The sequence below is a fragment of the Cricetulus griseus genome, chromosome 2 (assembly GCF_003668045.3).
Source record: "Cricetulus griseus strain 17A/GY chromosome 2, alternate assembly CriGri-PICRH-1.0, whole genome shotgun sequence".
In the NCBI taxonomy this organism is placed as follows: Eukaryota; Metazoa; Chordata; class Mammalia; order Rodentia; family Cricetidae; genus Cricetulus; species Cricetulus griseus.
The window spans coordinates 90,679,466-90,694,241 of record NC_048595.1 but is presented as its reverse complement, the minus strand read 5'-3'; the positions used below and the strand labels follow the sequence as shown (position 1 = coordinate 90,694,241).

Below are 14,776 nucleotides of genomic sequence, written 5' to 3'. Positions count from 1 at the left end.
ACACATCCACACAGAGCTGCCCAAGTGTGGTAAGTAGATATAGAGTTACAGGGTTCTCTAACACTGTCTTGGGGCTAATGCCAAACAAACAGGAGATCAAATGTCTGAGTGTGATGGTGCACACATGCCACCATTAATGAGATGGTTCACGGGAAAAGCCGGGAGCATGTGAGCTTGAATCCCAGTGCTTGGGGATTAGCGAGGAATGCAGCTTTAACCAAGACACTTAACCTCTGAGCCAGTGAAATGTGAGCTTCCAGAACCTTGCTTGCACAGTTACTATGAGAATGAAATAAGGCAATTTAAATAGAATTTGCTCTGCATTACTGTACAGAGGAAAATCTGCCTTAATGTTAGATTTTCTTGTAGTTGTTGTAATTACTATTATTACTCTCACCCACTTTTAGGTGTTTATTGTAAAGTTTATCTCACAGTAATAATTTTTTTAAAAAAAATCAACATCTCATTCTTAGAAATTTTTCTGGCTTTACTGAGATTTAACTGAAAAATAAAAATGATATGTATTTGAAGTATACAACAGAACACTGATACACGTATCCACTGTAAAGTGGTTAACACAACCCAATCAACTAATATATACATCACTCCATGCAGATATCCAGTCTATCTGAGCATTCACATTAAGATAAACTCTTTTTTTTTTATTTTTGAGTTTTCAAGACAGGGTTTCTCTGTAGCTTTGGAGCCTATTCTGGCACTCGCTCTGGAGACCAGGCTGGCCTCGAACTCACAGCGATCCACCTGCCTCTGCCTCCCCTGAGTGCTAGGATTAAAGGCGTGCACCACCAATGCCCAGCTAAGATAAACTCTTAATCAAGTTTCAAGATATATTACAGTGCTACCAAACACTTACTATACTATCCATTTCCTCTCCAGGTTACATACATTTTGCATAAGTGAAATTTTGTACACTCTGACCTAACATCCTATCTCTCCATCACCCACTCAGCCCCCAGCAACCTCTTCTCTTAGCTGCTTTGTGAACTTTTTTTCTTTTCAATTCCATATATGAGTGAGTTCACAAATGATGACAACTGAGGAGACTGGCTATCAATCACTCCTTCATCTTGTTGATAATACTAAACACCTGAGATGTACCAGTCCCCTCCTCAAAGCAATGAGAATGACCCACTAATCAAGGACTCTATACCTGAGGAACAATGTCATGAGAGCACAGAGGACAGTGTCTGTGCTACTACACAGAATGAAGGAGGAGAGGATGACACAGGCCGAGCCTAGACCTAAGACAAGGATGAGGACAAGGCTTCTGTTTGCAGACACTCACTTGTAGAATTGTCATAGAAGGTCTCCATGTCTTCTTCAGTGCTGTTGCCTCCAAAGAGGGCTTTGTAGTTGTTATCCTCGTACCAGTTGAGTGACTTGATCTTCAGCCCCCCACCCTCTGGGTGACCACAGACAATGCGGGACACAGCCTGGTATATCTGGGTGGAGGAGCTGGAGCTGTTCACGTTGGTCAGAAACATCACCTCCTGCCGCATGTCACTCCAGCTCTTTGTGCTGAACAGCTGGTGTCAGGATGGGGAGAGAAAGGAAGAGAAGGGAAAGGGAGTGAAGGTCAGAGCAAGGGTTGGGACAAGAGAGGAGAAGCAAACATTTTATTTTCTTAACCTGAAAGCTATGTTCCAGAACATCCTGTGTCTGAAATCACTGTAAAGCCCTGTAGTGGTCAGGTGGTGTGATGGGAGATGTCATTCTATAAATATGTTTCTCTTATTGGTTGATGAATAAAGAACTGTTTGACCAATTAGGCAGGATGATAAGCAGGACTAGGAGACAAGGAGGATTCTGGGAAGTATAGGCATAGAGGAGTCGTTATGTGATCCCAGGAAGAGAGGACATGCATGAGGCATCCGGTAAGATAAGACCATGTAGAAATACATAGATTAGTAGTTATGGGTTAATAATTAAGACAGAGCTAGGCAATAAGAAGTCCAAGCCAATGACCAATGGTATTATAACTAATACAACTTCTGCATGTTCACTTGGAGCTGACAGCAGTGGGCCCAAGCTGGCGGGAAGAAAGCTCATAACAGTGTTGTCTTCCTCCTCTGACTGTGGTGCTGGGACCTACAGCACTTAATTACTGAGTTATCCCAAACTGGTGGCTCTCCCTAGGATGTGCCTGAGGGAAGAATTCTTGCTCATTCTCCACCACCTCAGCTCATACTGTACACTTTCTCCGTGAAGCGCCGTTGGCTCACAGGAGAGCGTAACCACTTAATCTTGTAGCCCAAGAAGGGTGGCTATACTTGAGATCATCTGAGTGAACAGATGGACCAGTGCCTTGCACTCTCTGTTGTTGGAGATGCAATGTTCCTCGCCCTTCCTTATCCTCACTTCAGTCTCTTCCTCAATCCAACAGTCATTTTGCAGACATTTTGCAAACATGAGTCACACTAAATCCCCTGCTTCTAGTTCCTTGGCTTCCTTCATGGATCTTAAGCACATCTTCAAGCATGTGCTAACATCAGTGCTTTACATCTGCTGTTCCTCCTGCTTGGAGTATCCTAACTTCTCTGGGAATACAGCAGAATTGTCTTTGGTATCAACTTACCCCCATTCCCTTCAAAATGGTATCTCATCACTCCGTCTCCCTCCTTACAAGATTAATTATTTTCTTCATTGCACATATCCCTCTTGTCATGTCAACTGACCTGCTTATTTCTGATGTCTAACCTTCTGTGAGCTAAATGATGGCAGGGATGTTACTGTGCTCACTGCTGAGTTGCAATAACTAGCAAGGCCTTTAAGAACCTAACTAGTACTCTGTGTGTGTGTGTGTTGTGTGTGTGTGTGTGTGTGTGTGTGTGTGTGTGTGTGTGTGTGTGTGTGTATGTGTGTGTGATTCCACCTGTTTTTTCAGTCTTGTCCTTTATACCTTTCCTCTCACCCAGGTCTGACATTAACGACAGCGCTCGCTCATCTCAGATAGCCACTGCCAGGCTGGCTAGTGCATATGTTCTTTGAGGGTCTCTGGTCTATGGAGGTCATCATAGGAGTTTGTTGATGAATTCTTGGAAGGGAGTGAACCAGAACAGAGACTTCAGAGTTTAGAGGTCACAAGTTCAAGTTCCACTCTGACCAACTAACTCTCTCAAAGACTGTGGGCACTGCATCTCACTTCTCTAAGCGACAGTGCAATTTGAGAAATGGGCACAATAAGAGGTACCTCACTGTGCCCTGTGGATGACACAGGCAAATTCAGTCAAAGTGCCATAATCCACGTGTGGTGCCCTTGTCTTTTCCTGTCAACAGCTGGGCTTTGAACATAGCAACTAACTTTCTCTCTAAACATGGACCAAGCAAATGCATTTCCTTATCATTACACAGGACAAGCAACTGAGTGAGATGTAACCAAAGGGACAAGAGGGTATCTGTCAGGAGAAGTGGGCACCCACTGCTGATGCTGGACCAGGAGTAAGTGGACCTCAACAGACAGCCATAAAAAAATGTCCACAATTCAGCTGTACATTTTCCACCACGTCAACCACAGAGCACATCATGTCCTTTTAATTATTTTGTTTTACCCTAGAATAACAGCACTTTTAATTATTTTGTCAAAACAAAAAGAGAAAGACACACACAGAGATGTGTTGTGGCTCAATCCCAGGGTTTTCAGAACTTTCCATATGTGCTGTTTGTTCAATCACCAACATGAAACAATTCTACTGTCAGAACAGGGTATCTTTTGGTATTTGGAGGGGGAAAGGATGATACAAGTATGGAAAATAAATTAAAGAATCAAAGGCTGGACCTAATTTGAGAAAATTTCCCCCATGATTTATTGGGTTCCGGTTAACTGGGATGTTGGAACAATGTCCTCTCTGACACGTGGGACAACACGTGGACCTAAGGGCCAAATCTGCTCAGCACTCACTAGGAGACCATATTGCCAAGGTCAGATTCACAAGGCAAAAAAGCAGGGCGAGGAAAGCCACAGCCTTCCTGTGGGCTAGCAAAGGTGCATTCTGATACAATGGCAGAATGGATGGTCGTGTTGTTGAAAAGCATCACGCAGAAGTTGCTGTCAAACAAAATCAGTTCACAGGGTGGGAGGTGGAATGAGAGAGAATTCTCCTCTTCAGAAATGGTCAGTGACTTAGGGGCAGAAGAAGCTCATGGAGAAAGGTCTAGATTGGGGTGGGAGTGCTAAACCACTATCTAGCTCTGCAACACTGATGCATTTTAGTTCCTTCTTCTCCAATGGAGATCAAAACTGATACATTTTTAGATTACTTCTGCTTCTAAAATTGAGTAACATAACATGTGATGTTCAAAGTAAAAGAATCATGTTAGCCAAAGTCAGAACTAAAGAAAACCATGACAGCTACTAGTATGCTCACAGTAGCTAAAAGGACACACAACTTACCTCTTGGGCCAGCCCCCCTAGGCTATCCAGCAATGTTCTGGTGGCTTCAGCCAGATGCTGGGTCAGGAGAGGAGATGTGGAGTTTAGTCTTGTCTGGAAAGAAAGAGGGAAAAAATCTTTTGTCTCTAAGCTCAAATATAAGCCTGGAACCTCTAAATAGAAAATAAACAAGTAAATCTAAACCATTCCCAATCTTGAATTTAAAAAACAAGAAATCAACTTCTAACCAAAAGGAACAACATTGCCCAATGACTCTAACTACATATCTGCATGTTTATTTTTCTTCAGATAGGGATTTCTCTTTGATGGATGATTATAGGAATACAAATTTAACCCTAGTGAACAGACAAAATACAAAAATATCTCATGTGATGCACAAAGGCAGGCATACACTATGTGTATGCTTGTGTGTTTAAATATGTGTGTGTACATATGTGTATATTCATGCACATGTATGTGTGTTCAATAAAATACCGACCAAAAAGTCCCAACTCTGTCTACAGTTCTGCAAGACACATGTCTGTAGGCATGACCTTGGGAAAAAAATCTGTGATGGTTCACAAAATATCAAAGATAAAATTCAATGGTAGCCAAAGCAAGAGAAGAATCCTTTGCTCTGTTGAGTCATTACTATTTTCACTGTTTTGAACACTGAAAATTTAACACAGAACACTGTTTTTATTTCAAGTTAGTTAACACCTTGTATTTACTAATTGATGTATTTAGTTGTTATGATACATAACCTAGCTGCACAGTAAACATGAGAAAATAATTAGGCCTAAAGGAAAGATAAATTATGACAGAAAGCCTAAGTGGGGGAAACCCACAAGTTCTCTGAAACCAGAATTCTATAGAAGGAAATCCAACTTCAGTTCCATGACTAGGAAGGACCAGGAAGAAAAATCTCCAGGAGGAAATGCAGCATTCCTTAGTGTTTTTAAAGATTCTGTTTTGTTTTATTCAACATTGTAACAAATACTTAGAGAATTTTAGACTGTTCTGACAATGCCTGTCATGTCAGAGATTGCTGTGAAATTGTAAAACTGGAGCTACACAGAAAGTGACAAAGGTGGACAGGACTAAATGTAAGCAACAGCCTTGGAGACAGACATTCTTCTGCCTGTATCTTTTTTTTTAAGATTTATTTATTTATTATGTATACAGTGTTCTGCCTGCATGTATCCCTGCAGTCTATAAGAGGGCACCAGACTACATTACAGATAGTTGGGAGCCACCATGTGGTTGCTGGGAATTGAACTCAGGACCTCTGGAAGAATGGGCAGTGCTTTTAACCCCTGAGCCATCTCTCCAGCTCCTGCCTGTATCTTTTGATGTGTTATTTTAAAGTGAATTCCAAATGCGGAATATTGAGTTATGGTCATCATAACCTCAGTGGCTGGTACAGTCCTGAATGCGAATTTCTAAGAAAATCTGCCTATGAAAGAATGGGTGCACCTGGACACATGGGCTCTACCAAGAGGGCTTATGAATCAGAATCAAGTCCCAGAATTCCCACACACAGTCCTCCGAGGGACCTGTGGCCACCTGTAAACGCTGTAAATCCTCAGGGAAGTCTGTGATACAGCTCACAGAGCATGTCAAGCTGTTCCTTCCAGGAGCAGAAACAATGGGAGGCTCTATTTTCACTTTCTCTCTTCAGGTTCAGTTTATAACTGAAGATAAGCACAGTGGAAGTTGAACCTGTGATTTTCCACAGCCAGGGAAACACTTACATACCTCGAGATCCTAATCAGAAGCGACAGGAAGTAAAATGGTTATGTCTTTAACATGGACCAGGATGATTGATGTTCAGGATTATAAAGCAAAAATAAACCAGATAAAACAAAGTTGCCAACTGATGGGGAAAGTCCTTCTGTGTATATGTTTGTCTTATTGGTTAATGAATAAAACACTATTGGTCAATAGAGAAGCAAGATAGGCAGGACTAGGAGAGGAGGAGGATTCTGGGAATGAACAGTCGCCACGTGATGCCAAGAAGATAGGACACTAAGGCTGGCATCCTTGATAAGTCTTTATAGAGTATATAAATTAAAGTTTATGGTTGATATTAAGACTGAGCTAGCAAATGAGAAATCCTAGTCATTGACCAGCAGTATTGTAATTAATTTAAGACTCTGTGTGTTATTTTGGGGCCCTAACATGGCAGGCAGAACTCAGGCAGCTGGAGGAAAGTTTTATCGTTACAAAATGGCACCCACGTGGTTTTACGAACTTTCACATAAAAACTTCACAAAAGCTTAAAAAGGGATTTTTAGAAGCAAAAGAACAGAGACAAGCATGACTTCTTGGTAGCAGCATTTTCTCCGGTGGTCTCCCCTAAGGGAGGTTTCCTAACTCAGCATAAGCAGAAAAAACCGCAGGGCTTTTGTGACCTGCTAACAAATGAATGGTGTATACGAGCAGCTGGCAGTGGTAGTAACCACATCTCCAAGCCGGCAGCATGCTTCTTGATGGCAGCATGCTTCTTGATAGCAGCATAGACTGAGACTGAAACATACCCCGCCATCTTGGAAAGACAGTGGCTAAAACAGGCATGACTTTAATTTTAGTAATGTTGTTTAGGAGATAAAGGGCTCGTGGCCAGAAAAAGATACACAGTAAAGACAGATTCAGAGGGAAAAAGAAAAACCTCTAAAGGTTTACAGTGTAAATATATACATAGGCCTGTGAGAAAAAAGAAACAGGATAAACTAATTGAAAGAAAGAGAGGGAGGGAGGGAGGGAGGGAGAGAGAGAGAGAGAGAGAGAGAGAGAGAGAGAGAGAGAGAGAGTATAGCCAGGTGGTGCACTCCTTTAGTCCCAGAACTCCAGAAGCAGAGGCAGGCAGATTTCCATAGACAAAACCCTGTCTCAGGAAAAAGGGGGAGAAAAAGGAAGCAAAAGAAATAAAAAAATAAAAAGCCACATAAAGATGGAAAATACACAGAGTCTGGATACTGTATGCTATTTTGTTGTCTTTGAATTGTTTAATTGCTGGGGAAGGAGCAATAACTGCTAAAAGACATTTGATATCAATGCTGCTAAATTAATCCAACTTACATATTTTAAAAATGCTTTGACTTCTACATTTAAATATAAGGACAGATTACTTGGGAAAAGAGTTTTTGCTTATGTTTCCACAGAAAATGTAAAGCTATGGATTCCTCCCAGATTAATATGGTTTGACGAAACAAGACCCCCTGAAACAGTGTCCCAGCTGATCCAACATCTAAAACAGCTGAGATGATACAGCCTTACAGACTACAAAAACAAAAACCTGGCCAGGTTTCTGTGTTTTATCATGATCCCCATGGTATGGACATCGCTCCCAACCAGCAGGAAGCAGTTTGGAATGAGCGACGCCAAAATTCCCAAATATTGTTTATAAATGTTTATTTTCATTTAAATGGGGTTGGTTATAAATGGTAATAATCACAGTCAGTCTCTTTTTAAAGAAAAAAAAGGGGAATAGAATATAGAAATGAATTTGCATTGCTATGGATATTTTTCATTTATTGATACAACTAAGGTCAATTTTGTGATATGTATATTTCTCCTCTTGTTTAGATCTTTTAAAATGTAATGCATAATTAAATACAGATTATATATAGTCAGGTATAATAGTCAAAACTTACAGTTGGGTTAGCTAGGTTTTCTAAATATACCGAGATGTATTTGAGATGGATAGATATTCTTCAAACCTTTCAAAGACCTGCAGAATATATGGCATTTGAATAGTTTAGGGTTTTTCATGACAGTAAGACACAGCTGCTCCTGGCATACCAATTACATCTGAGAAGAAGATGGGCATCAAAGAAACTCATTATGGAGTTTGCCTTCAACATGGCAAGATTAGCCATTTGGTCAAGAACCTGCTCTTGCCTCGACTGTTTGATAAACTGGACATGCAGGACCCACAGGAAAGTGACTGCTGAACTTGCAAAACAAGACAGTCCTGAAGGGTTCCTGCTTCATTGAGAAGTCTGCCAGACACACTGTGGCCTATGGGCTGAAGATGGATGCTCCAACATCACAGAGGAACTTTGGGTGACTGTCCAGGTAGCAAGATGTCTCTGTCGGTTCTAGAGTTTATATATTACCCTTCTGTGATCTTTGATGGCATTGAAGACAGATAGTTATGGTTATAGTTCTCTTTGGTTATTATAAAAGATAAGTTACATATAAGACCTTAGACTCACAAAGATAGGATAGATAATAGAATATTTAAATCTTGCTAAATGTTGATGAACTAAATATTGCACTATAGTTCTTACTTGATAAATGTCTTGTTATACATTTTACTATGTTAATGTTAAAATCCTTTTTATTTAGAAAGAAAAGAGGAGATGATGGGGGAAGTCCTTCTGTGTATATGTTTGTCTTATTGGTTAATGAATAAAACACTGTTGGCCAATAGGGAAGCAAGATAGGCAGGACTAGGTGAGAGGGAGAATTCTGGGAAGTGTACTAAAGAGGAGTTGCCATGTGAGCCCAGCAAGAGAGGATGCATGCCACCGGCATCCTCGATAAGTCTTTATAAAATATATAGATTAATGGTTATGGTTGATACTTAAGACAGAGCTAGCATACAAGAAATCCTAGTCATTGGCCAGCAGCATTGTAATTAATATAAGACTCTGTGTGCTGTTTGGGGGCCCTAGTATGGCGGCAGGGCTCGGGCAGCTGGCAGAAAGAGTTATCATTCAAAAGCCAACTTTATATGCATTTCTAAAATCTGAAATGTAGGTGGGTACATTTCTTTATTGAGGTCTACAGAACCCTAGGCAAGTGACTCAAATCAATCCCCCATGTCCCCATAACCCCAAGCTATTCTCCTACAGAGGAGTAATATCTGTACATCACAGAGTTTACTAAACACTGAATTGCAAGGCACCTACTAAGTTCTTTGAGCAGAGCCTGCCACACAGTAAACCTCACAAGTATAATCAATTTCACCCCCCCACCTTTTTCTATCCTTCCTTAAAAACTTACTATCAACTGTTCCTTGATGCAGTTTCCCAGTGCTCAAGGTGACAACTGCCATGCCTCTGTGCTTTGCCCCATGTCAATCAATCAGGTCTATAAGACACTAAGTGCAAGAGCTATTTCTACCCTCAGTAGTATAGTCAGTCCTATATGGCTTCTCCATCTGAACAAATTTGCATCTTCATAAGTGATGATACTCCCCCTATCTTGCTTTTAATCTGGACAGTTTGGGGTAAGTTTACTCTCCTTGTTTTTCAATAGTTCAAACACTTGTAGGTATGGATCTTGCACCTGACTGCATAACCCTTGAGTGTAACAAACCTTAGATTCAAACACAAGGACCTGGTTACCTCTACCATAAGCACCAGACCTTTGATAAGCAATATCTTGAGATGATTTGACTGTCAGTGGTCTTTGCTTTGGTCTTTTGACTTTATTGATACATGGGGTCTTGGCCTCTTATTGGCTAAACCAATCCACACATACACAATATGGTGAAATAGTCACTGTGAAGACCTTTTCACAATAGTTGTTTTCTAGAAAACAACTCAGGGCTGATGAGATGAGTGAAGGTTCTTACTGCTGAGTCTCATGACCTGAATATGACCACCAGGGCATATATAGCAGTAGGAAAGATCTGCCTCCCACAAACTGTCCTCTGTTCTCCACATGTATGCAATGGCATGTGAGTGTCACACACACAAATAAAATGTAATTAAAAAAGTAATTTTTAAATTGATGTTCAGTATCCTTTAACAACAGGCAATGACCTGAGGTTGATACAAACAGATGTTGGAGGCACAGACTGACGTAACAGTTAAAATATATGCATGCAATTCAAATTCAGCATCAGTCTCAAGCTTGGATTATCTAAGTATTTTTTCTCCAGACCTCATTCTATTTTTTTTTCTGCTTGGATATTACAGGATACAGAGATGGTGCTGATGCAAATCAGCAGAATGAAATGTTTCAAACTGACAGTCAAAAGATAAGCCATTTGATAACTACTTCTGGATCCGTTAGATATTCATGTTTTCCATCTTACCTCATTATTTATAAACAAATTCATGGTAGATTAAAGAGCTGAAAGAAAAATGAAAGCTTAAAACAAATTGGAGAAAATATTAGAAAATATATTTATAACCTTGAGGTAAGGAAGGATTTTAAATATGAAATTTAAATATAAAAAAAGGATCCAACCAAAAAAAAAGTGAATCTACATCCTAAATGTAAAACCCGTGTATCAAATAATACCACAAATGATCTTAAAAAATTTTAAGTCAAGGAATAGAATGGGATTTTTAAAAACTTTAGTATAAAATGGAATATCAGATAGCAGTTAATATGAATCAGATCCACATGTATCAACACTGATAAATCTCAAAAAAACATAGAGCTTCATGAAAAAGAATGGGCAGCTCAACACATACATATATACATGTGAACACAGGATGGCGTCCACATCTGCTATTCGCTGTGGCCTCCTGCTCGCACTTCCTTGATGAAGGCCAAGTCTGTCTCAACACTGCTCCAAAAAGCTGCAGCAATGCACAAACTTAACAATGCACAGCTCAGAATTCCTATTTTTTCTTGACTATGAATTTGAGTAAGTCCCTCTTGGACACAGTAAAAAAAAGTATTTCCTTGCATGAAGTAAAGAAAGGAATACAGAAAAATAAGATATTTAGGTAAGGACTGTATTTTCTGTTACTTAGCTTAACAGGAATGTGTGTATTGTTCAATATATTTAGAACATAACTAAATACCATAATATCACAGAATATTTTGCACAAATTCTTACCCTATATTACTCAAAGACTTCTGCCCATTTTCTGTAACAAATGTTAATTATATCAGGGCACTATTTCCTAAAAGCCCCCAAGTGACAAAGGCTATTATGTCTCCATCCTTTTGGAGTCTAACTGATGACATCATCACTTCTTCTATCCAAGCTAGCTATCCAGTTATGTTGTGAAAGACTGAAACATCTTAAAAGTTGAGAACCTAGCAAAGTTCACTTGGCTTTCATTTTTCCCCCAACACAGGGTCTTGCACATTAGACAGCATATCACAATTGGGTGCTCAGTAGAAGCTTCCAGAAGAAAGGCTCAAAAGGAAGGAGACACATCTCAGAGGAAAGAAAGAAGTGAGCCAGTATAATCTACTTCAAAAGTTATGCAAATCCCCAGAAGTGCTTTATTGTATGGCCCCCTGACTAACCTCTGGAACCTTCCATGGCTGTCCTTGGTCTACAGATGATGTTCAGTGCCCTGACATGGCTCACACTCACTACCTCTCATAGACTTTGTCTACCTCCCCAACTTCACATCTCATCAGTGCTCCTCCTATCACTCTCCCCCATCAGTATGTCCACCCTACCCTGAATGATCTTGATTTTTACACGGTTCTCCTATAATACTTCACTTTTTCTTCCCATTCCCCTTCATTCTTTTGCAACCTTCTTTACATGGCTAACATCCATTGTTTAGGCCTCTGAACAGAAGACATTTTAATCTGCTGAACTAACCTGGGTTAGATGGCCATGAGGGCCTTCAAAGCACCTAGCATAGCATCTATTGTCGCTACACAGTATCTTCACCATTCCTGCCTCATTCTGCCCCCTCCTCTCCTCCAGAACAGAAATTCAGAGAGCACAGCACCTTCCACAGTACTGCCTTTCATAGTACTGGTCCAGCTCAAGAAATACTGGTTGAATAAATTTTTGTAGGTAATGACTATATAAATTAAAGTAGAAAATATTATTTACTGACAATGCATAAGTCACAGTCAAGTAACACTGGAGGGCAGACCCTCCATGCAACTCAAATGCAATTGAAACTATTTTCAACTTACAGAAATCTTACTGACGTGCAAACTTTTCAGGGACTCTATCATTTAATGTACTTATGATGGTGTTTTTAACATAGAACGCAATTTTATATGTCTCTTGTAAATGTATATATTACAAAATGATTCCTGGTACATGCCTGACTTGCCTTTGGAGCTGTGCAATATGGCACAGCTCTCTATAATCCCAGGTCTGAAGCAAGAGGGTCACAAGATCAAGGCCAATCTGGACTATCAAAATGCTATCGTAACAACAGCAACTGCCTTCCCTAAAAACTAGATGTAACTCTAACTTCCCACTTATTTTACCTTAGATTAAGGAGTAATAAGCTTTAAACTCGGGGCTGGAGTGATGATTCAGTGGTTCAGAGGACTTACTGCTTATCCATCGGACCTACAACACCAGCACAGCAGCTAAAACCCTATGTAACTCCAGTCCCAGGGGATCCGATGCCATCTTCTGGCCTCTATGGGCATCAGGCATGCATGTGGTGGACAGACAGACAGACATATGACAAAACACCCATACACACAAAATATAATTTTAAACATATATTTAAACTGAAAACAAGTCAACTTTGTACTGTGCACAAATATTATCATAGTCAATCAATCTCTGATTTCCATGACATCTCTGGCCATACCTGAATGTGCCCAACATAGTCTATTATTTCCATGACAACAAAGCTTTCCTTTGAGGGACATTTTAATATTTTTACTAGAACATGGAATGATGGCCTCATGTCTGAAGAACATATTAATCTATTAAAAATAATTCAACAATTTAAATGTTAGCTTTTATGTTAAATGTGTTTCATGCATTAAAATAATTAATGTATATGCTGCTTCTAAAAACACAGTTAAATACACTTATTAGCATAAATTAAAAGCAAGCCTTTACCTTAGGAACCACAGCACTTCTCAAGAGTAAACGTGGTATAATTGAGGCACACAACATATTTGGGCAAATGGAGTTAAGCTGTCATATTAACAAAACACTAAATTCACCAATTTATCCCTCAGTTCTGTGCAGATGAACACACAGTCTGAGAGTAAATCATTACAGCATGCCATTGCACCAAATACCAAGTGACAGTGACGAGAACCACAGTTGCTTAAAAACAAAAGGCACACTGTGTAAACAGGTGGACGGTAAAAATCAAACAAAGTACATAAAATCTACTACTTTCTATAAATGTCTGAACCTTTCGGGCAAAAGAAGAGGAAAAAGAAGAATTCTCCCCTACAAAAGCCTAAACAAATTCTCCTCTACAAAAACCTAAATAAATGCCTATCACCAAATGCTACATGTGACATGCTGAAGTGTTGAGCCCTTAAAAATCACAAAGCAGGTCTGAGGACCAGTGGTTAAAGAGCCCATGATGGAAACATGAGACCTGGAATTCAGATAACCAGAACCCACATAAATATCAGGTGGGTGTATGACATCCTGCCTGTAATTCCAGCCTTGGAAGGGAGAGCCAAGTGTCCCCTAGAGCAGGCTGTCTAGTGAGACTAGCCATATTGACAGAGCCTTCCTCACTGAAGAAAGTACAAGAGGATGATTCTTAGCATCTCTCTCCGGCCTCCACATGCACACACGTGTATGCCTATACACTACTAACACACATACACACAACACATGCACGCACATGCACGCAGCAAAAAGGGGGAAAAGTCACAGATCAGAAGATAATACCAAGCCCCATCTGTACTTTCAGTCTTTCTCTACGAAAGTCAAGAGTGGACTCAGCAAAGACCCTCCAGCTCTTCGAGACAAGGAAGCTTTGCTCACCCATTGCTCATCTGTACCTTGGATAGTAGACAGCACCGCTGTGAGGCCACTGGTCTTCTGGGAACCTCAAAGCACCTAGCATATGAACCAAGTTCTGCCCTAGTGTGAATATGCAGCATGAATCACAAGATATTTGAAGAGAGTTCTTTGTTTCACAGGAACAGAATGCTCCCTTTTAGGCAGAAGGTATTCTCAGAGGTCAAGATGATCTAACTATAGTCATGTGTGCAATATCCAAGGTATTATTGGCAAGAGATAAATCTGTGGACTTTGCCTTCCAACCTCAAGAATCAGACACCATTCCCACATTGCTGAGACAATAGTAAACCAGCACCAGAGCCCCAAACTATCTAGAAGAAGTCTCACCTTGGCCCCATGTTACAGAATCTGTAAAGTTCTCAAATATGCTGCCTTAGCATTTAAAGTTGGCCCTCAAAGCCCACTAGAGTGAAACCAGCCTTGTCCATGAGTGAACTTCAATGCCTAAACCAAGTCCAACATAGAGAGCAGACATACAGTAAAGTCTGATTTTGTTAAGTGAATGTTTCAAAAGAGTTGCTCCGTTTCCCATTCTGTGCATCAGAACCCTGGACCATTACTGTTTATCATGCATCAGAGCAGAATAAGAAAAAGCAGAGACCTAAAGAGGGATCAATAAAAGCCTAGGACACTTAGAGGGCGTTGCAAAGACACAATGAAATACACTCTCCAAACCAAAGGTAGTTGTGGCGGGTGCA

General features: G+C 40.2%; 1 protein-coding gene across 1 annotated transcript in view; it reads right to left on the bottom strand.

Annotated features, from left to right (window-relative positions):
- Abca1 (ATP binding cassette subfamily A member 1) overlaps positions 1 to 14,776 on the bottom strand; it is a 128,882-nt gene that overhangs the window by 55,416 nt on the left and 58,690 nt on the right. Inside the window, exons 8-9 of the mRNA XM_027403085.2 lie at positions 4,412 to 4,504; positions 1,307 to 1,547 (exon numbers count right to left, since the gene is read on the bottom strand). Coding sequence (XP_027258886.1) covers positions 1,307 to 1,547; positions 4,412 to 4,504 — 334 coding nt within the window. The remainder of the gene's footprint in view (positions 1 to 1,306; positions 1,548 to 4,411; positions 4,505 to 14,776) is intronic.